At 40.1% G+C, this 21,333-nt stretch overlaps 1 protein-coding gene across 1 annotated transcript in view; it reads right to left on the reverse strand.

Moving 5' to 3' along the window:
* Positions 1 to 17,142: 17,142 nt before the first annotated feature.
* The window catches only part of LRRC63 (leucine rich repeat containing 63), a 50,191-nt gene continuing 46,000 nt past the window's right edge, over positions 17,143 to 21,333 (reverse strand). The window contains 1 exon segment of the mRNA XM_057494625.1: positions 17,143 to 17,356. Within this exon segment, the coding sequence (XP_057350608.1) occupies positions 17,143 to 17,356 (214 nt within the window).

Raw genomic sequence — 21,333 nt, forward strand, 5'->3', positions numbered from 1 at the left:
TTTCTGGAGGGAAGGAATTCTGGAGGGAAAAAGCAGTTCACTTGCTTGGGGGTGACCACTTGTGCCGTGTCGGGGGCCCCCCGGCCCTGGTGTGGCCTCTGCGGAAGCTGTGCACATCCCTCCCTCACCTCCTGGCTCTGCTCACACCCTGTGCCCTTAGCCTGGTACCACCTCCCAGCCTCTTACCATCTCCTCTTTCCTGGCAAGTTCCCACTCAGACTTCAGAGCCCTGGAAGGACTTCCCTTCTCGTGAAGAGCCCTGGCTTGAGTCCGGTGAGCCTGGCTTCAAAACCTGCTCTGTCACTTTAACAAGTGAATGATCCTGGGCAAATAATTAACCTCTCTGAGACCCAGTTTCTTTCTCGGACAAATGAGAGGTTACAGCTAGGTGCCTCATTTCCAGGACCTCGAGTCCTTCCCATGGTTCCTGTGCTATACTTCTCTAGGTTTCCAGTGTGTGCCATTGTTTAATCTTGTATCAAACCCAGACACGAGGCTCTGCTCTTTCACCGTTTTCAAAAAAGAATTCAAGCACACCCCCTGTTGTGTTTAAGAAGCTCACCGCAGATTTGAGGGGCTGTGGGGAAGTGCCATGTGGCTCACTGCCCGTCCCTCTGCCCACCTGGGGCCAGTCTGTCAGTCCCCTTGAACTCTGTCCCATTCCCGAAGCCCAGGGATGGCCACTTAGGGTTCCTCATCTAACCAACCTTCACTTGCCCTTGGAAACTGAAGATTACGAGTCAAAGCTGAATCACAGGGTGGCCCGTGTGGAGGTGGCAGGACACTTACAATGGTTACTCATTAATTCAGGAGTTATTTATGAAGCATCTCACAGCAGGCAGCGTGTTAGAGGCTGAGATTATAGGACAGTGAGACAGACATGGTCTCTGTCTTCAAGGAGCCTACAGCCAATGGGAACTGCAGAAACTGAATAGTTACATGGGCTCCGAGTATGATACAAGGTGCCAAGGATTGGGCAAGGTGCCACAGGAGAACTAAAGGGGGAGCTCTAATGCAGCCTGGAGGTCAGGGAATGTTTTGTTAAGGAAGTGATGGTTAAGTTGAATCAAGAAAATGAGTTAATTGAGTGACAAGTCCAGCATGTGCAAAATGCCAAAGGGGGAAAAGTGTGGCCATGTGAGGACCTGAGAGAAGTACAGAATGGCCCAACTGTAGAGTGTGAGCGGAGATTGCTGACACGAGGCCGGAGAGACAAGCTGGGAAGGGGTATCGGAAAGTCACTGAACATTTCTAAACAGGACACTGATGGAGCTTCTTTATTTTAGGACAGCTGTGTGAGAAACTGGCTGGAGGACTGATGTGTGCGGCCATCGCAATTCATAAGCTATTACAATGGTATAGTTGGGAGACAACAGTGGTCTGGAGTTGAGTGGTCACAGTGGAACTACAGGTATGTAGAAGAGATGCTTAGTGGTAGAATTGACAGGACTTAATAAGTGATTAGAAGTAGCGTGGCCATGAGAACATAAACCACTTGAACCATTCAGCTTAATCCTGACTCAGTGTGGGGGGGAGCGGGGGGGGAGAGCCAAGAGCAAGAGAGAGAAACCAGAAATCTATACCCTTGGGAATAAACAATGCTATTTTTACTAACTTCATAATATCTGTATTCTCCGGGGTCCAAGGTCAAGCAGTCCTAGATGGAGCATGAGGTTACTGAACTAAGAACTTAGTGGCACTTACTAATATGATGAGAAATGACACTAGGAGTTAGAGCCTGTGCCAGACATCTTGTGTTTTCCTCTCCAGATCCACTCACCACCTGTCTCCACCCTGCTGTATGCCCCAGGAGGCCAACCTGTAAGCTCTGTGTCAACGGCTTCCTTGCCTTCTGGCTTCCAGATGGGTCTGTAGCCAACCAGGAACTCTGAAAGGGGACCTGAAAGAGGAAGGAGAAGGAGATCAGTGTATCTGTTCCCCTGGATTTTTTCCTATGAGGCTCACTTGAGTTGGCCATGACCCTCGATCAAGGGGTGACCTGCTCTGCATAGCTCGCCCCCGTCTTTGGTCCTGGAAACCTGTACCCTCCTCAACCCTTCAGGCCAGGGGTGTGAGGCTCTGCTGCTACCAGCCCAGGTTCCTCTTCCAACTCAAGTTCAGCTAGTCCCTGTCCGCACCCTTTGTGAGCGTACAATATTTGTGCTTCCTCACGTCCGTGACTCCAACCTCACTGCTGTGGACAGCTTGCAGAGAAGCTGGTAGTACTGCGGTGAGCTGCACTTGTGCTTGATCTAGGACGTGAAGAAGCCAGAGGCAGAGACCCCGTGGGAGCTGAAGGAACTGTGAGATCGGGCTGTCCCGTACCAACGAGGTGAGCCAGCAGATCCATGAAAATGTGCGTGAGCTGCAACTGGGTCTGACCTCCATCAATTTTCAGAGAGGAAATGTGGCTAGTGCCTCACGCAGATTTCTCTTGTTGCACACCAAGAAGGGAATTCTGGAAAACTCAGCGCAGCTTAGCCAAGGTGACACATAAAACCAGCAGACGAATGCTACTGTTCTTCTTTCTAAGTATCTTCATGATATTTCTAACGTACCAAACTAAGATGATGGATTTCTGAGTTAAGAAAAGATCTGGTTTTCACAAAACCTCAGAACTGTGAAAGGAATGAGTATAGGATACCAACTCCAGTGAGAGTGTTTGCAGGATAACAACTTTTCAAGTCCCAGATTTTGATCTGGATTTTACCTAAGACAGTATAAAAGGAATGGGTGAGGGGTACAGTACATATTAGAAAAACTTTAACCATTTGACTGAGGAAGTTGTGAGGAAATTAACCATATGTGTGGGCACATGGGGAAAAAGTCACCCATTAAAATAAAGACCCTTGAGCACGCACCACAAATAGGCATCATGTCTTGGTGTGTCCTACTTTTAAGGGTTGTGAAACTTAAGCCAAAAAATGAAAATGCAGATCCATCCAGAACCACTGGAAACTCTAGGGCCCTGGCTAAAACAAATGCAGTATTTTCATAGCCCAAGGCTCAGGGGGACCCCCACCCCATGGGAAAAATTATCCCTACTAAAGGTGAGTACAATAGAAAAACAACTTTCTAGCTAAAGAGAGAAGTCATCTCCCATGAAGGAAAGTTAGCACACATAATAAACAGGAGGGTAACATCCTGAGAATTTGAAATAGTCTGAAAGAAACTATAAAGTAACTATATTTATAATGACTAAATATTTTAATAAGCTTAGAAACCATAATAAAAGCATAGGTACTAAGAAGAAGACAGAGTTAAGAAAGAATCTAATAGAATTTCTAGAAATAAAGTAATTAGAAACAAAAATTCAATGTATAAATTAAACAGCATATTAGAAATGGCCGAGATACTGGACGGTAAATATGAGGAAGTCATCTTGCACAAAGTACATCAAAATAAATAGATGGAAATATAAATGAGAATTTCAAAGATACGGAGGACTAAGAGGTTAAAATTTGCATCTAGCAGGTCTTCTGGAAGGAAAGCATAGAGCAAATGGTGGAGAAGATAATGAAGAACCAATGGTTAAGAATTTTCTAGAAAGGAACAATATGCAGCCTCAATTTCAGGAAGCATACTAAAGTCCCAAGCGTAACAAATAACACCAAATCCACACTACACTTGTTACAGTGAAACTTTGCAACATCAAAGACAAAGAGGAAATATTTAATACAATAAGACACATAGGTTACCTAACAGAGTATTAATCATGCAAAGAACAGACTTGTTTTTAACAACAATAGATCTAGAAGATAAATGTCAAAGTGCTGAGTGACGTTCAATAGCTATTGGTCTAGAACTCTACACTCAGATAAATTATTATTTGAGAGTGAAATGAGATAGAGGCATTTTGTACATAAACACCAATCACATAACAGAACTTATTTCTGTATGTAAGATGTTTCTAAAAATTAGTATTTCCCCATAATACATTTTATAAATGTTACTACTGTTGACTCAATTCTCTGAGAAATTAAATGCAGAGTTCAAAAAACACCTTTTTCAACTTTACCACATAAATCAAGGACAAAAAACAAACTGTTAGCTTTTGAAGCACAAAAATCAGTACGGTCTTTTCTCTCTTAATAAAGATATATAACTTATATTAGTCAGCTTTTGTTAGGTAGGTTACAGTAACAAACAACTCCAGAATCTCAGGGGCTTAGAACAATGAAGGTTTATTTCTTGTTCACAACACATGTCAGCCAGAGTTGGCTAGAGCCTTGTTCTATGTAGCTTCATTCTGGGATACAGGCTACCTGAAAGATTCTGCCTACCTAAGACATGCCATTTTTGTGGGACAAGGAAAATAGCTATGGTTAGACTATGTAATAGATTTTAAACTTCTATTGAGACATGGTACAAGTCATCTTCTCACATGCCATTAGCCAAGGGAAGTCTATGTTCAAGTCTGATATCAATAGTGCGATGAAATACATTCCACAAGAAGGCACAGTGAGTCACATGGCAATAGGCATAGATGTATATTTCTTTTGTAGAGGTTGGTAAATAATTTGGAAAAATAATGCAATCTACCACACATCCCAAAGATATTTTCTCATTTATACTTTTACAGACAGTTGTTATATATAGTTTCTCTTCTTTCATACAAAAAATCAGTTGTCAAGTTACAAAATTTTTCTGAAATGAACTCTAAATTTTGGAGGTTTTCTGCATCAGTGCTCCTCAGAATTGGATCCAGGAACTATTTGTTAACTATCTGCCATGAGATAAGAAGATTGTGCCAAAAAGTAAATCAACACATTCCTTCCTTTATTATGAAAGTCTTGCTAAACAAAAAATAAAATAATATGGGTACTAAATAGTGTACTTACTGAAGTAATTGGCTAACTTTTTGGCTTAAGCTCCTTGTCCTATCATGGAGAGTGCTATAGGCTGAACGTTTATGACCCCCAAATTTGCATGTTGAAATCCTGACCCCCAAAGATGACAGTATTAGGTAGCAGGGCCTTTGGGAAGTACTTAGGTCATGGCAGCAGAGCCCTCATGAATGAGATTAGTGTCCTTATAAATGAGGTCCCAGAGAGCTCCCCCGCCCCTTCCGCCACACAAGGACACAGTGAGAGGGCAGCAGCAATGAACCAGGAAGAGGGCTCTCACGGGAAGACGACCCTGCTGGCCCCTTAAGCTTGGACTTCCCAGCTTCCAGAACTGTGAGCAATGAGTTTCTGTCGTTTATATGATACCCAGTTTATGGTATTTTTTTTACAGCAGCTTGAGCGGCCTAAGACAGGTAGGTAACAAATAGTTACTGGACTGGCAGTGACCCCCAATGCACAAAACCATGCATTGAGTGACACTGTACTGCAGCACAGTGGTTTCACCAATAAGATCACTCAGTTTTAGAATTTTAGAGCTGGAAGGTGCCTTAGACGCCGTCTAGTCCATATCTCTGGTTTTACTGTTGAGGATCTTGGGAACCTGAAAGTTTTAGCAACTGTCCAGGCATGTAGTGGTTGCAATGAAATATGAAATAAAGGCCAGTTGTCCTGACACTGTCCCGTCACCAGCACTCCATGGAGCTCCTATAGGAAGATGGATTTCCTCTGAGGTTCCTGCTGAATAGTTTTCGGGCTTCATTTGATACATGGACTCAGGAGAGGGGCCAGGTTGCCTTCTGGGTGGGAGCATTTTGTGGAGAATGAGCATGGGCCTTCAGAACAGAGCTGGACCATGTTACAGCTCTACCTCTTACTAGCAGAATATCTTTGGGAAAATTCCTTAAATTCTCAAGGCCGCAGCTTCTCACTCTGTAAACATTCCACCTGGGAGGTTGCTGTGAGAATTAGAGACACAAGACTAAGTCTCTGGCGTTCCCTCTTTTTTTTTTTTTTTTTTTTTTTTTTTTTTTTTATTGAAGGGTAGTTGACACACAGTATTACATTACATTAGTTTCAGGTGTACAACACAGTGATTCAACATTTATATACATGATAATTCTAAGTACCAGCTATCACCATACCAAGTTGTTACAATATTTTGACTATATTCCTTATGCTATACATTACATCCCGGTTGCTTATTTATTTTACAATTGGAAGTGTGTACTTTTTCTTGGTTGTTGTTGTTAGGGCATCTCTCATTTTTATTGATCAAATGGTTGTTAACAACAATAAAATTCTGTATAGGGGAGTCAATGCTCAATGCACAATCATTAATCCACCCCAAGCCTAATTTTCGTCAGTCTCCAATCTTCTGAAGCATAACGAACAAGTTCTTACATGGAGAACAAATTCTTACATAGTGAATAAGTTACATGGTGAACAGTACAAGGGCAGTCATCACAGAAACTTTTGGTTTTGCTCATGCATTATGAACTATAAACAGTCAGTTCAAATATGAATACACATTTGATTTTTATACTTGATTTATATGTGGATACCACATTTCTCTCTTTATTATTTTTAATAAGATGCTGAAGTGGTAGGTAGATACAACATAAAGGTAGAAAACATAGTTTAGTGTTGTAAGAGAGCAAATGTAGATGATCAGGTGTGTGCCTGTAGACTATGTGTTAATCCAAGCTAGACAAGGGCAATAAAACATCCACATATGCAGAAGATTTCTCTCAGAACAGGGGGGGTGAGGTTCTAAGCCTCACCTCTGTTGATCCTCTGGCGTTCCCTCTTATGGCAGGCAGAAGAGTGGTCCCCAAAGATGTTTACCTAATCCCTGGAATTTGTGATTATGTAATGTTACTGGGAAATGGGGGGATTAAGGTTCAGATGGAATTAAGGTTGTTAATTAGCTGATCTTGAGATAAGATTATTCTGAATTGTCTGTTGGGCCAGTGTAATCACAAGGGTCTTTATAAGAAGGCAGAAGAGGAAGAATCAGAGAGACAGCAATGCGGGAATGACTCAGCCTGACATTGCAGGCTTTGAAGATGGGGGAATGGGGCCATAAGCCAAGGAATGTAGGCAGCCTCTAGACTGTAGAAAAGGTAAGAAAATGGATTCTACCCTAGAGCCTCCAGAGGGAACACAGCCCTGCTGATACCTCAACTTTAACCCATTTAGACCCATTTTAGACTTTAGAACTCCTGATCTGTAAGATAATAAAATCATATTGTTTTAGGCCACTGATTTGTGGTAATTTATTACAGCAGCTATCCCAAACAAATATACCATTCATCTGAATATACTTCCTGCTCCCCTAGAGCAGTCTCTACATCATCTTTTGGAAGACACAGTTTTTGGAGGATATACCTCATAGAGGCGTTCTTTGGCAGAATCCCTGCAACCAGCCAAGGCAGAAGCACTCCTTCTTTTGAGGGTATAGCTTTTCTCTCCTGCTGCTTAGCTGTTTGGGTTAGAGCTGAATTGAAAATAATTGTGTGTATTTGGGAGTCCTCACACTTGGGAATTCAAATGTACTTTAAATTAGCTGGTAATCTGATCTTTTTTGTCTCTTGCCAGATTGTACGTTTTAGTTAGAGGTGTAGCCTTTCCAGAAAGTGCTTCCCTCTTACAGTATGTTAGACACTATTTGCCAGGAAAGGATTGAGAGGGAGGCAACGATAAGTTTCCGTGATGCCTGGTAATGATGGTAGACGGTTTGTGGTCTCTGCCCCTTGCAACACCCATTATCCTGTTTGAGGCAAGCCTTTGATGCAGTGTGAGAGGCACTGCAGCAGGAGCTGGCCTCTCTGTCTGACCCACTTCCTTATGCTCCAGGATAGGTATTGGGATTTGCTTGTTTGATAACTACATATTCATGAAGTTGCATAAAATTCTCAGCATGTGGAGCCACCCTAACCTGACACACACACACCCCTATGCTTCCAACCACACGAGCCTGTCGTGCTCAGCTTCTCGGATGATGCTGGTGCTGGCTCCAAGGCACTAGCTGTTAAGAGAAATGGAGCAAACCCCTTTCTGGTTCCTCAGAGTAAAGAAACTGTTCCTACTTCTGAAACAAGCTGTAGAAGTGTGAGATACCGTTAGCTTCTCCCTTCCTTTTAAACATAAAATAGCAAAGCTGGCTCCAGCTCAAATAACGATGAATTTAGGATTTATGCCATGTTTGCTCCTAACAAAATTGAGGAGTATTCCAAAATTAAATTATAGAAATTAGGGAATTTAAAATAACTACAGTAAGTCATCATTTTCTCCTACAAATGTTTAACTATTTTAGGAGGCAATCACCAATGTTTTGGTGAGTGTGTGGTGGAAAAGATGACCGTGTAGACTATGGAGTGTTTACTCAAATGGGAGGCATAAATTTTCCAGAAAGCAAATGGTCTAACGTGTTAAACATGTTCAGTATAAACGTGTTTATATTTATAACCTTGAAAACACACTATTCAGAATCCATCCTTTTTAAACTAACCCTTTTCATTTCCTCACCTGCAAAATCAAGATATTAATAGAAACTATTTAACAATGGTGATGTGAGAATTAAACAATGGGTAAATGACATTCAGTATGTGCTGGACAATTTTTAGACATGATTATAGATGGAAAAATAAGAATCTTTGCATATAAAAAAATTATTACAACATTGTGGCACAGAAATGTCAGGCACTGATGGCTCCAAGTGCTCCAGTGAACCTGAAAATCAATGATTTTAGGTAGAGAGCTTTGGCCCACCCACTTCCCATTCCATGCTTGAAATAGATTTCTTAAGATGTCTCAAAGTTATGTAAATCAGAAAACTTGATTTAATTCAGACATAGTGTCATAGAAAAGGACAAGGACTTCTTTGACATATAAAACTATACCTATTACTTTTATGGATTACTTTTGGGGCAAATTTAATTTTCCCCTGAGGGAACATTTCTAGTGAGTATTCAGTTCCTGGAACATTTCTAGTGAGTACTAAACACCAAACTAAGTGTTTAGTGTATGCTTATCAACCTTTCTCAGCGTGCACCATGGGAGGATTAGGATCTGGGTCTATTTGAACGTTTTCAAAGAATTTTGAAGAAAGAACCTACCTGCCCCTGAGGGAAGGGGATCCAGATTGGCTCTGGCTGGTAACGATGGGCAAATCCAGTCCTGTTGGGAAGGAAAGAGGACAAGACCGCCATTAGGGAAGGTGGTAAAGACAGTGTGTGGCAGGAACTCATGGAGAATAGAGGAGAGAGCTGCTGGTAGTGGTGATGGGACCCAGTTACCTGGGACTGAGCAAGACAGATGGCCAGAATGGGGAGGTGAGACTGTCAAGGGAAGGGGGTGGGGATTGGACTGATGGGCCTCTGCTGAGTGCTGGGCCCCTCTCAGGTGCCCGGGAGCCATCTTGAACGGTGTCTTCATCACTGATCACCCATCCATCCCACATGGGGATATCTGCATCCCCTCCACCTCTGAGCTGCATGCAGGACAAACCGGGGCTCCTCTTGCCCCTGTGTCTTGCCAGCTGACACATTAGCAGGGGTGACCCACAGCAATGTCACAAGGCTTGTTTGCAAATACCCTGTGTAGACAGCTCTCCACAACTCCCCAGTATACCTGTACACCTAAACAAGCCCTGGGGGAGCTCCCCGCCCCATGCTGGGGGGGTTCCTGCCAACTAAGTGAGATTTAGACCCTTAACTGGGGACAGTGCTTAATGGCATCCTATTATCTTTATATCCTAACATTATTTTTTACTTCTATTAAACTTGTTTGTCTTTCACACAAAACACATTATCCACTGTGTACACTGATAATTACAAATAGGTGTAATTCCTTTTGCTCTGTAAAAAGGGGGAGACAGGAAACAGATCTAGAAGTCATGATAAGAAACACCCTCCATTATCCTAATGGAGTGAATGCAGTTGGAATCAAAATACAGGGGCATTTGAGGGTTCTTTGAGCTTTGACAGAAGAAATTCTGTAGGTCATTTTGGGGCTCTTTCTTGGTGCATTGCCCAACAGAAGGGGAAATGAAATTGGAAAGTTCCAGCTCAGGCCATTCGTTCTATGATGCATGATGTTTCAAAGAAGTGCCCTTGTCTGGATGCTATTTCAAGGACTGTCTAGTATCATGTTTTCTGGGCCAAGAGAATCTTCTTTTAAGGTCAATTGGAAATCTGGTGTCCTGGCAGGTATTTCCCAATTAGATAATGACTTTTTGTAACTTTCTCTGCATCTGTTCTAGGCCTTATGGAGACTATTGATCTGCTTGTTGAGCCAAATTTTGCATTACTATAAATTACTTGGGTAATCTTACTTTTTAGTGCCTCATTCCTTAAATTAAGAGTGCATGACAGAAACAAGAGTGAGTCAGGGATCAAAAAGTGCAATTAATGTGCATCTCTTTTTAGTACAAAAACCTTATACAACCCCTAAGCTATGTGAAATTGAGCTAGAGAAAAAGGAAGACAAACAAGATGACTATTATTTGCACAGTTTCAAGTAAGCCCATAGTTCTCACCAAACATTTAAAAATTACAGTAAGTGGCTTGGCTGAGTTCCTGAGTAATATGCCAATTTCCCCCATTTATCAAGTTAAGGGAAAGCTAGTCATAGTGGTATTTTGGAGATATTCCTGGCTTCTGCAGAATTTCCAAAAGTCAGCTTTCTGTATTTGAAACAGTGAAAACTTAACTGGTTTAGATTTTCCCAGTGATAAAACAAATTCAGCAGGATGATGTGGAAATATTAAGGAAGGTTCAGACAAAATTTCAAATATGATGTTATACTTCGAAGGGACTGATTCTTCTTCTTCTCATGCTCCAGGTATTAAGAAACATCCTTTCCAATTTTTAGGAGCAGCTGGGGTGGAAATTCTCTCAAAAGGGATAGGCGGTTCCAGTGTCCAAGCCTCACATGTTGTCTACGGACCATGGGAGGCCAGATGGTAAAGGCGACATGGCTGCTCTTTCGAGCAAGTGGAAGCCGGTGAGGGGAGGAGGCAGCAGGGAGCGGCATGGGGTGACCTGACCCTTCTTCTCTGGGGCTCTTTATAACCTCTTCCAAGAACTGGTTCCATCCCTGCCTCTGCATGAAATCTCTTTATATCATGAAGTCCTTCCCGGCCTTTGGGTCATAAAAGGAATATCATCAGAGCAACAAAGCATCCAATCCAGTGTAATAGTCACACTCTCTAAGGTCTTAAGCAAGTGAGAATAGTATTGAGTCAGGCTTGAAACCCTGGGAAGGGTCATGACCGGCTGCGTCTGTCACCTCCACATGTCCCTCCCACGCCTGGCTGTCTCATGGCTTAACTGCAGTGTCTGACCTTTTCAGGTGCCCCGGGGAACAGGGGATCAGGAGGAAAGGACACAGTCTTTGCACTGGCACTGTCATGCGCTGACATTGCGCCATCCAGGCTTGGTGGATGCTCCCAGTTGATTCTCTTGGGCAATTTTGTGGGTTTCTTGGAGAGTCCCCCACTCATCAGAAATCTCCCACTTGCTATCACAAAACTAATTTTGCCCACCTTCTTTCCAAGTTCTATATAACACTTTGATTTGGAATGTTCTTTATAGTACCTCAATTTGGAAACATATCCTTTTATTTTAAGCTTTTGGGTCCAAGCTAGAATGGAAACAGCAAGAGAGTTCCATTTTAGCTCTCTGTTACAGTTGCTAACTAGCACCAAACAATAGTTAGCAACCTAAGAAGAGGTAATAATAATAAATAAAAAATAATAAATGCATTTATACGTGGTAACATGAAAAAGAGATGCTAGTCTGGTGAATTATACTGACAAGGGTTCAGAGGCAGATCAAGGCGTGCAGATTAGGAGTATTTAGTAATGTCTGCAGTACTGTTGACTATGATGATGTGAGGCTAAAAATTTGCCATCGCAGTAGATTTGGAGGGAGGTAATAACAAATCAGATCTTATGTGCTATTTCCAAGATTTCTTGGTTTGCTGAATTAGAAGACAATTTTTTTTCTTTTAAGAGGTATTCAGAGGTACAAAAAGGAAAATAATTTGTCTAGAAATGGCTGGTTTCTTCCTTTCCAGTAGGCCACACAGACCAGTGTCTACTGAGATGGGAGAACACAGGCCCCCACCCCACTCTGCAAATGGGACCACAGGTGAGTTAGTTTGCTTCACCTTGTTCCCAGCCAGTTAAATGTGTAGACTTAAATGCAATCAGATTTGAAGCAACTTGAAGGGAAAAAGAAATGAGCCAAAAACATATTACACAATACTCTAGTAGAGGGAATATGACTCTTTTCTCATATAGTTAGAGTATATTACAAGCTCTATTGGTTAGGATTAAGTTTGGCTGGAGACAACAGAAAAACCCAAAGTATCGATGGCTAAAACAAGACAGAAACTGATTTCCCTTTCATGTACAAGGTAGGCGATACCAGATCTGATACTGCGGCTTATGGTTTCATAAAGGACCTTGGCTCCTACTATCTGTTTTCAAGGCCACTTCATGGCCCAAAAATGGCTGCTGGAACTCCAGTCATCCTGCTTGCATTCTAGGCTGGAGTAAAGAGGAAAAACCAAAGAGCAGAAAGGGTCTTCTCTCAAATCAGTCGGCTCCTTTTGAACGGCATTCATGGAGTCCTACTGATACTTTCACTCCTATTTCATTGACCATAATTTAGTGACCGGTTTAGCTTCAAGAAAGCCTGGAAAATGTAGTGTCTTATATTGGAAGACAGTTGTGCCTTGCTAAAAATCAGGATTCTTTTCCTAAGGAGGAAAAGAATAAAGGAAATGCTGTGGGTAATCAGTCCTCTGTGCCACACAGGTAATACTAGAAAAGCAAAGGTTTTAATATCCTTCCTTTTCTTTGTTATATGAAAGGACTTCACAAATTCTAAAATATTTAGTCAATGAAATCTGATTTATAAGGGTATGTAAGAGTTTCAAGTGATGCAAAGATAATACACTATTTGCTGAGAACTTTAGTGAGCAAATGAGTATTCAAATCATAGTTCTTTTTCTCCTAATAAATAAACATTGTGACTATATATCTGATTTTTAAAATGAGACTATATAGTCTGGCATCTCATCTGTGTCTTAACAATAGATCAGAATACTTAAAACTGTGAAGTCATTTATGCAATGTATCATTAAGCCACTTTTTGCTCTGTTGAGAATTTACTCAATTGAATAAATATGTAGACGGTGTCTGCACTGTGCTAGAAAATACCTAAAGACCCAGCAAAAGGGAGAACAGCACACACTATTTTTTGAAAGAAAGAAAAGAGAGAGAGACAATCCATTAGGATGCAAATTTCATGAGGACAGGAACTTTTGTCTGTTTGATTCACTTCTATAACTGAAGAATCTAGGACAGTGACATACAGTAGGAACCCAATACATATTTTTTAATTAAATGAATGAATGAATAAGCAAATTCATCCTAGACAACACTTACCTGCCACTTACTCTAAAAAGATATATCTTGGAAAAAATACCATAAATAAACTCAAAAAGCATGTATATGTCTGTTTTTATAAAGTAGGTGTTTCTGAGGAACAGTTTATGAAATCATACTTAGAGTTGACAATTTAAAGGTGTCATATGAGCATTTATTTTATAAAACAAAGAATCCTTTTATAAAGAGAATAATCACTCTTATTTGTTTGTTTGACAAATCCAGATTTTAAAAAATGTGACAGTTGCATAAAGTGGCTCAACTCCAGGTTGAGAGAGAACAGATTATGAATCAAAACCAACATATAGTTCTGAAATATCATATTTGTTGTATGAAACTGTTTTTTTCTATGACAAAGTTATACACTTGAAGAATTAATGAGTGAAGTAAGGGTTTTTTCCTGTCTTCTTTCTATGAAGTACAAATCAAGGGAATCATTCTAGAGATACCCCTCTGTCCCCATGTTCAACATCCAACCTGCTAATTTTATATTCTAAATATTTCTTGAAAATTCTCCTCACTACTACTACTGTCATGCCTGGATGGAGACCTTAGCACCTTCTCTGAATGTCCCAAATCAAACACACATTTGATCATGCTACTGTTCTGTTAAAATTTTCAACGGCTCTTTAGCAGCTAGTGACACTCCGTAGCATGGCCTGTGACAGCCTTATGACTCCAGCGTCTTTATTTCTCTAGCCTTATCTCACAAGATCCTCTGCCATACACTTTACAACATTAACCCAGTTCACTGGGTTTGATTTCTGCACCCTCAGGAAGTCTTCCTTGACTCCCAGAGTTGGCTTTGTGCTACCTCACGGAGCGCCTATGTCCTGGTGAACACACCTCTGTCATAGAACATTCCACATTATACCTTATCCAAAGGCCCATATTTCATGGTGCCTGGCATCTAGTAGGTGCCCAATAAATCATCAGTGAATTGAACTCAGCTGAGAAAAGTGTGATCTCCAGGGAACACTAATTTGAAAGTTTTACCCAAATACAGTTTGTGATTATTATTTATTCTCTTTCTCCCACTACAAAACAATGAATCTTCAGGTGTCCCCAGAGGTATGCAGCAGAAGGACACTCTGAACCTTTCGGTCTCCCACACATATGTTCTCCAACAACCATTTTATTATCAAACACACAGCATTTCTTATTGGTGAAAAATAGAACTTCCTAATGTGTTAGAGAAGAGTGGTTAAATAGTCAAAATGGGTTGGGATTCTTCATTTGTAGAGGTATGAATTTCTGAGGTTAATTGCATTTATAACCCTTGTGTTGTTTACTAGCCAAAGGAATCCAATTTAAAGGTTAGAAGTGCTTAACTAAGTTCAACTTGGGGAAAGTTAGAAGAATCAATTTTCATCATTAATGTCTAATCCTTCCCCTCCCCTAAATGTAATGAAAACAACAAATAAAAAACTTAGAGTTCTTCAATTGACATTTATTCAATCCATTGGAAATGTCATTGTGTTGGTAATTTTAAAATAGAAGAAACTGGAGAAATATGTTTAAAATCTATTTAAAAACACAAACAAACCACAGTGTCCCTGAAGGCAGGGGTCATGGTTTAGCACAAGGAAGACTTGGGCTGGGCCTGAGGAGGCACACATTGTGACATTAAAAATGAGAGCTACCCTTTTCTGAAGCTTACCCTGTGCCAGGTCCAGCACTAGGTGGCTATCATCCCTGTAATGAGCAGAGGACCCATGGTCAAGTCACCTGACTTCCGCTTTTTGACCTTTTTGGGAGTAAGAACCTGCATGCGGGAGTTTGGGAAGGACCGGGCATTACTGGAGGAGAGTGGTTTGCCTGCAGAGGGCCTGCTCACCACTACGGAACAGTTGTCCGGCCTTCCTCAACAAGCACACTCAGGACCTGGCCCCCTGCGCCTGCAGGAAGAAGAGGCCCTGAGTGGTACCACCTGGTACCTCACTGCAGCTGTGCCAGCCTGGGCTGGAGAATGTTCTGAGCTGCCTTGGTTGAGGACTGGTGCTTCCCCATTCTCATCCCTGCTATCTCTGGCAGACAGTGACCCCATGGAATATCTTCAATTCATCACTCATGGGGTGTTGTTGGAAGGGCAGTTTATGGGAGTCAGACTATCAAGAGTATGGGCTCAGGATGTATGAAGTCAGATAGCATAAAGGTGGCTTTTCAAATTGATGGGGTAAAGATTCGGAAGATAATGAATGATGACACAGCTTCCAGCATTCTAGAAAACCTCGAATATGGAACCATACCTCACTAATCATACTAAAGTAATTCTGAGATGATCAAAGAATAAGATGTAAAAAAAGTAAACTACAGATCAATTTTTATGTAAATTTGGGAGTAAGGAAGGACATGTTAAGCTTAACAATAAAAAATTAAAAGAGGAATAGATTGATTTTAACCAACATCTCCCCATTTTCTCTAACCCCCTTCTCCTGGAAACCACTAATCTACTCTCTGCTTCTTTGATTTTGACTATTTTAGATTTCACAAATAAGGGAGCTCACTCAGTATTCTTCTTTCTGTGTCTGGCTTATTTCACACAGCATAATGCCCCCCAGGTTCATCCATGATTTTACAACCTCAATCTAAAATGGTCATGTCAAAAAGCCCCCTTCAAATAAAAATGAAAGGCAGGCTGCAAAATGAGAAAAATATCTTCATCATACATGACAGAAGATTAATGTTCTCAGTACATATAAGCCATTTCAAACAATAAGATGACCATACCAATAGAAACATCAGAAAAAGTTATAAAGAGAAAATCAGAAAAGATGATAAAATAAAGACTACGTAACATGGAACCCAAATCAACTCTACTTGTAATAAAAGAAAACAAATGAATCATACATACTTTTGTCTGTCTTATCAGCAATGAATATACTAGTTAATCAATCAACTAAGATCAGTGATGTTGCAGGTTTGGGGAAAGGGCATTTTATACATGGCTAGTGAAAAGCTAAACTGACATGAAGGCAAACAATTTTATCATAAGAATAAAAAGCCTTAAATCTCTGCACAATGTCTGTCTAGCGATCATAATGTCAGAAATTTATACTAAAATCAAATCAAAACAAGTACAGACCTAGCAAAGATTTAGCTTTAGAAATCTTTATTAAATTGTTGTTTATAATAGATAAAAATAAATAGGTAATTTATTCAACAAGAGAATATTAGATAAGTAAGTTAGGGCACTTTCTATGACTGATTTCTCACCAGATTATCATTGAAGGCCTTTTGAATTCTGGCACTAGCCTATGGGTTCAGGCTTTATGAGATGAAGGTCGAGATAAACGAGAGGTATTACCTGTTCTAAGAGCCTGGTCATGAATTGGAACAACTAAATAAAGGACTGGAATTAATCTTTCATTCTTAAAGACAATCACAACCATGTTGGCACAGGACAGATTTCCACAGAAATGGACCCACATTAAGAACATGGGTGCATGGCTTTCACCCATGAGAAAGAAACCCCACTGATGACTTTGGAATGTTGTCTTAGCACTAAAAATGGATGCATGAAAAGGCCCATTGTAAGGAAAGTCCTTTCTGCAAAAGATTCTAACATTTCTCTTACTACAGTTAACATGCTGTAAAGGAAATCTTCTAGATCTTCATTGGAATCCAAAAATCTTTACTAATCCTTAAATAATTATTCTGCAACAATTCTCTAATAATCATGAACTTTCATAAGGAGCTAGGATTACAAAAAGGATTCACTTGAGAAGATACTTATGTTTTCCATACAGAACCTGTACTCTCAAAAAATTGTACACATAATTGTACACATAATTACTATACACATAAACTTTAATGGTTGTTAAGGTGGAACTCAAATCATAGATGATTTATCAACTCATAATTTAGAGCTACTCTTTTACCAGGAATACTGTTTGAAACAAAGGTGCTTTCCTTTACTTTTCTATAAGAAGAAGAAGAACACACATGGAACATGACAGGAAGTTGAGTTGCTCCAAAAATATCACAGGATTGGATGACACGAAATCCTTCACCAAACTTTGGACCATGACACGATTCACATTTGGATGTGCTGCAATGGAAGAAACATCAAATCAATATTTAGTAAATATCTACTAAAAGAAAGATATTTTGTTTGATGCTATGTAAGACTCGACATAGTATAAAATATGACCTTTATCATTATTGATCTTATCATCTAATTAAAGAGTCAAAACATATCGAAGTAAAAAGTTAAATGCCAAAAAATAAAGTAAATATATGTATAGAACAGTCCTTGTTTTCTAAAACAAAAAAGTTTGGATGCGTAACAAGAAAGCACTATATGGTAGATCCCAAATAGAAATGAGCAATTATTCTTGGACAGTGTGATCACAGGAAATTTTAATTTCTTTATAATATTTTTCTGTATTTTCCAAATTTTCTATAATAAATGTGTATTGTTCTTATAATTCAAAATAAATGTATCACTTTTAAAATAAACAGACTATAGAAGACAACATAGGCAAAAATTTCCTGAATATACACATGAGCAACTTCTTCCTGAACACATCTCTTCGAGCAAGGGAAACAAAAGCAAAAATGAACAAATGGGACTGTATCAAGCTACAAAGCTTCTGTACAGCGAAGGACCCCATCAACAGAACAAAAAGACATCCTACAGTATGGGAGAATATATTTATAAATGACATATCCAACAAGGGTTAACATCCAAAATATATAAAGAACTCATATGCCTCAACACCCAAATAGCATATAACCTGATTAAAAAATCGGCAGAGGATATGAAGAGACAATTCTCCAAAGAATAAATTCAGATGGCCAAGAGGCACATGAAAAGATGCTCCACATCACTAATCATCAGGGAAATGCAAACTTAAAACCACAATGAGATAGCACCTCACACCAGTTAGGATGGCCAGCATCAAAAAAGACTACAAACAACAAATGCTGGTGAGGATGCGGAGAAAGAGGAACCCTCCTACACTGCTGGTGGGAATGTAAGCTAGTTCAACCATTGTGGAAAGCAATATGGAGGTTCCTCAAAAAACTAAAAATAGAAATGCCATTTGACCAGGGAATCCCACTCTTTGGAATTTACCCGATGACTACAAGTCCTCAGATTCAAAAAGACATATGCACCCCTATGTTTATCACAGCACTATTTACAATAGCCAAGATATGGAAGCAACCTAAGTGTCCATCAGTAGATGAATGGATAAAGAATATGTGGTACATATACACAATGGAATACTACTCAGCCATAAGAAAGAAGCAAATCCTACCATTTGCAACAACATGGATGGAGCTGGAGGATATTATGCTCAGTGAAATAAGCCAGGCAGAAAAAGACAAGTACCAAATGATTTCACTCATTTGTGGAGTATAACAACGAAGCAAAACTGAAGGAATAAAACAGCAGCAGACTCACAGACTCCGAGAAGGGACTAGCGGTCACCAAAGGGAAGGAGTGTGGGAGGGCGGGTGGGGAGGGAGTGAGAAGGGGATTCATGGGTATTATGTTCAGTACACATGGTGTGGGGGGTCACGAGGGAGACAGTGTAGAACAGAGAAGGCAAACAGTGACTCTGTGGCATCTTACTACACTGTGGACAGGGACTGCATTGGGGTGTGGTTGGAGACTTGATAATATGGGTAAATGTAGTAACTACATTGTTTTTTTCATGTGAAACCTTCATAAGGTGTATATCAATAATACCTTAATAGGAAAAAACAAAAGAAAAAAATAAATAAATAAAGGGACTATCACAACCTAGTGTAAGATTGGTGTTCATATATATTTTTAAATTCTCACAAATCAGTTTTTTAAAAAAAGACATCAACCAATTAGTACATTAACATTGGTACATGAATAAACTGTTCACAGAAGAAACCCGAATGTGCAGAGAACATTGGGAAGTAAGATTTCCCAATCTCGTTAGTAATTAGGGAGTACAAAACAAAATAGCAAAACAATATTTTTTCATAATCATCAGATGGGCAAAATGTGAAAGTATGACAGTACAAAATTTGGTTAAGAATAAACTTTTGTGCTTTTTTGATGGAGTATAAAATGGTATAATCACTTTGGAGAGCAATTTAGCAATTTTTACTTTAGTTTATGATGTATGTATTCCATAACCTAGAGATACTTGCACATTTGCATAAGGAGGTACGCTTTAAAAATGTTCATTTCTGAGTTCTCGGTAATAATGAATTGTTGGAAACAACCCAAATATCCATCAGCAAGAGAAAGGATAAACAAATTGTGAAAGATTCATTCTGAAATTATACCAGAATTAATGAACTAGAGCTACATAAATCAGAAAGGATAAATCTAAAAAAATGTGAGACATAAAAATTAGTTACAGAAGGATATATTTTATCTTATTTATATAAAGTTTAAAACATTAAAAAGAAAGCTACATATTTGTTAGAGATTTTTTCTAACACCAACCAATTCTCCAAGTCTCTGCAGATTCAGCTAGGTGTCCTACAATTCAATTCATTTGTGATGCTAATTGCCTGGAGTTATCATTAGACTCCACAGGTTCAAGGGCTCAGTCCCACAAGACTGACCTCCCTTCAGAGGCAGTTGCAAGTGTCCAGTCCCCAGGTTACCCACACTTCTCTCGACTTGCTACAAAATGGGAGTTCCCATGACCATCCCTAGGCTCGGTAATTTGCTGGAACAACTCACAGAACTCTGGAAAATGCTATATATGTTTTTATAGCATATTATAAAGGAAGGATACAAATGAAAAGCTGGATGAAGCAGGTCTAAATGTGTTCTGAGGACAGGAACCTTTGTCCCTGTGGAGTTGACGTGCCCACTCTCCAGGAAGAAGTGTTCACTAACTTGGAAGTGCTCTGAAAGCCATTGTTAGGCGTTTCCTGGAAGTTACATTACATAGGAATGATTGATGAATGACCAGCCTTGATAATTGAACTCAGTGTCCAGTCCCTCTCCTCTCCCCAGAGGTGGAGGCAGGTGCAGCCGTAATTTCCAAGCCTCTAACCACCAAGGCTTAATCTTTCTGGCCGCCAGCCCCACCTTGAAGCTACTGACCTTCCCCCACTTCATCCCCAATCCAGAAAGTCATCTATGAGCATAAATTCAGGTACTGTTGAAAGGGGCTTATCATGAATAAAAGAAGATACTTCTATCTGTCAGGAAATTCCAAGAAACTTAGGAATTTCTGTGCCAGAAACTAGGGGCAAAGACCAGATATTTTTTCTCATACCACAGTATTGTTTATGGAAACACACAGATGTAGTAAAAGTAAATATGTAGGGGAATCACAGCTACCAAAGTTAAGGAAAATGATTACCTCTGGAGATGAAGCAAATGAGACTGAAAAAGTGTCAAAAGTAGCCTTAACTGCCTTTGTAATGTTCTACTTTAAAAAAATAAAGATCTGAAACAAATAGAACAAAATAAGATTTGCAAAGCCATTAGGTACTCAGCTTTAACTATATTCATTATATCCATATATGTATATTAGTAATGCCTATATGTATTTCACAATATATATTGATGAAAACAATGTATGCTAAATTGAATACTCTGTAAAGGAAGTTGTCTAGATATGGTACATGCCATAACTCAGGAAGGCTGAGGTGGGAGTCAAATCAAAGCTTTTGAAACTGATTTCATAGAAACAGGTCAGACCAGTGCAGGTAAGGCAAGAGTGGTAGTGAATGGCAGCAGGCGCGCAGGCACCAGAGAGCAAGGAAGAGCAGAGGGAGGAAAAGGAAGGACATTGAGCTCCTGCTCAGTACAGGGCAAATCCCTGGCAAACTCCTGAGCCAGAGTCACCGGATTCCAGTGTCTACTTGAATCTGGAAGGTGTGGGAACTAAGCCCCTGCCACCCCAGGATTTGGGGGAGCCACAGAGCACTAGATGAAGTGAGATTATGTTCTGAGAACTTTCCAAAGGTGAAGAAAGCAGATTTGTGGGCAGGCTACTAAGAAGCATGATCACACAGCTGCTGCAGTCCTGTCTGGGTCATCCAGGAGATGGGAACTTGCAGCCCAAATTCAGAGAT

The sequence above is a fragment of the Manis pentadactyla genome, chromosome 17 (genome assembly GCF_030020395.1).
Source record: "Manis pentadactyla isolate mManPen7 chromosome 17, mManPen7.hap1, whole genome shotgun sequence".
In the NCBI taxonomy this organism is placed as follows: domain Eukaryota; kingdom Metazoa; phylum Chordata; class Mammalia; order Pholidota; family Manidae; genus Manis; species Manis pentadactyla.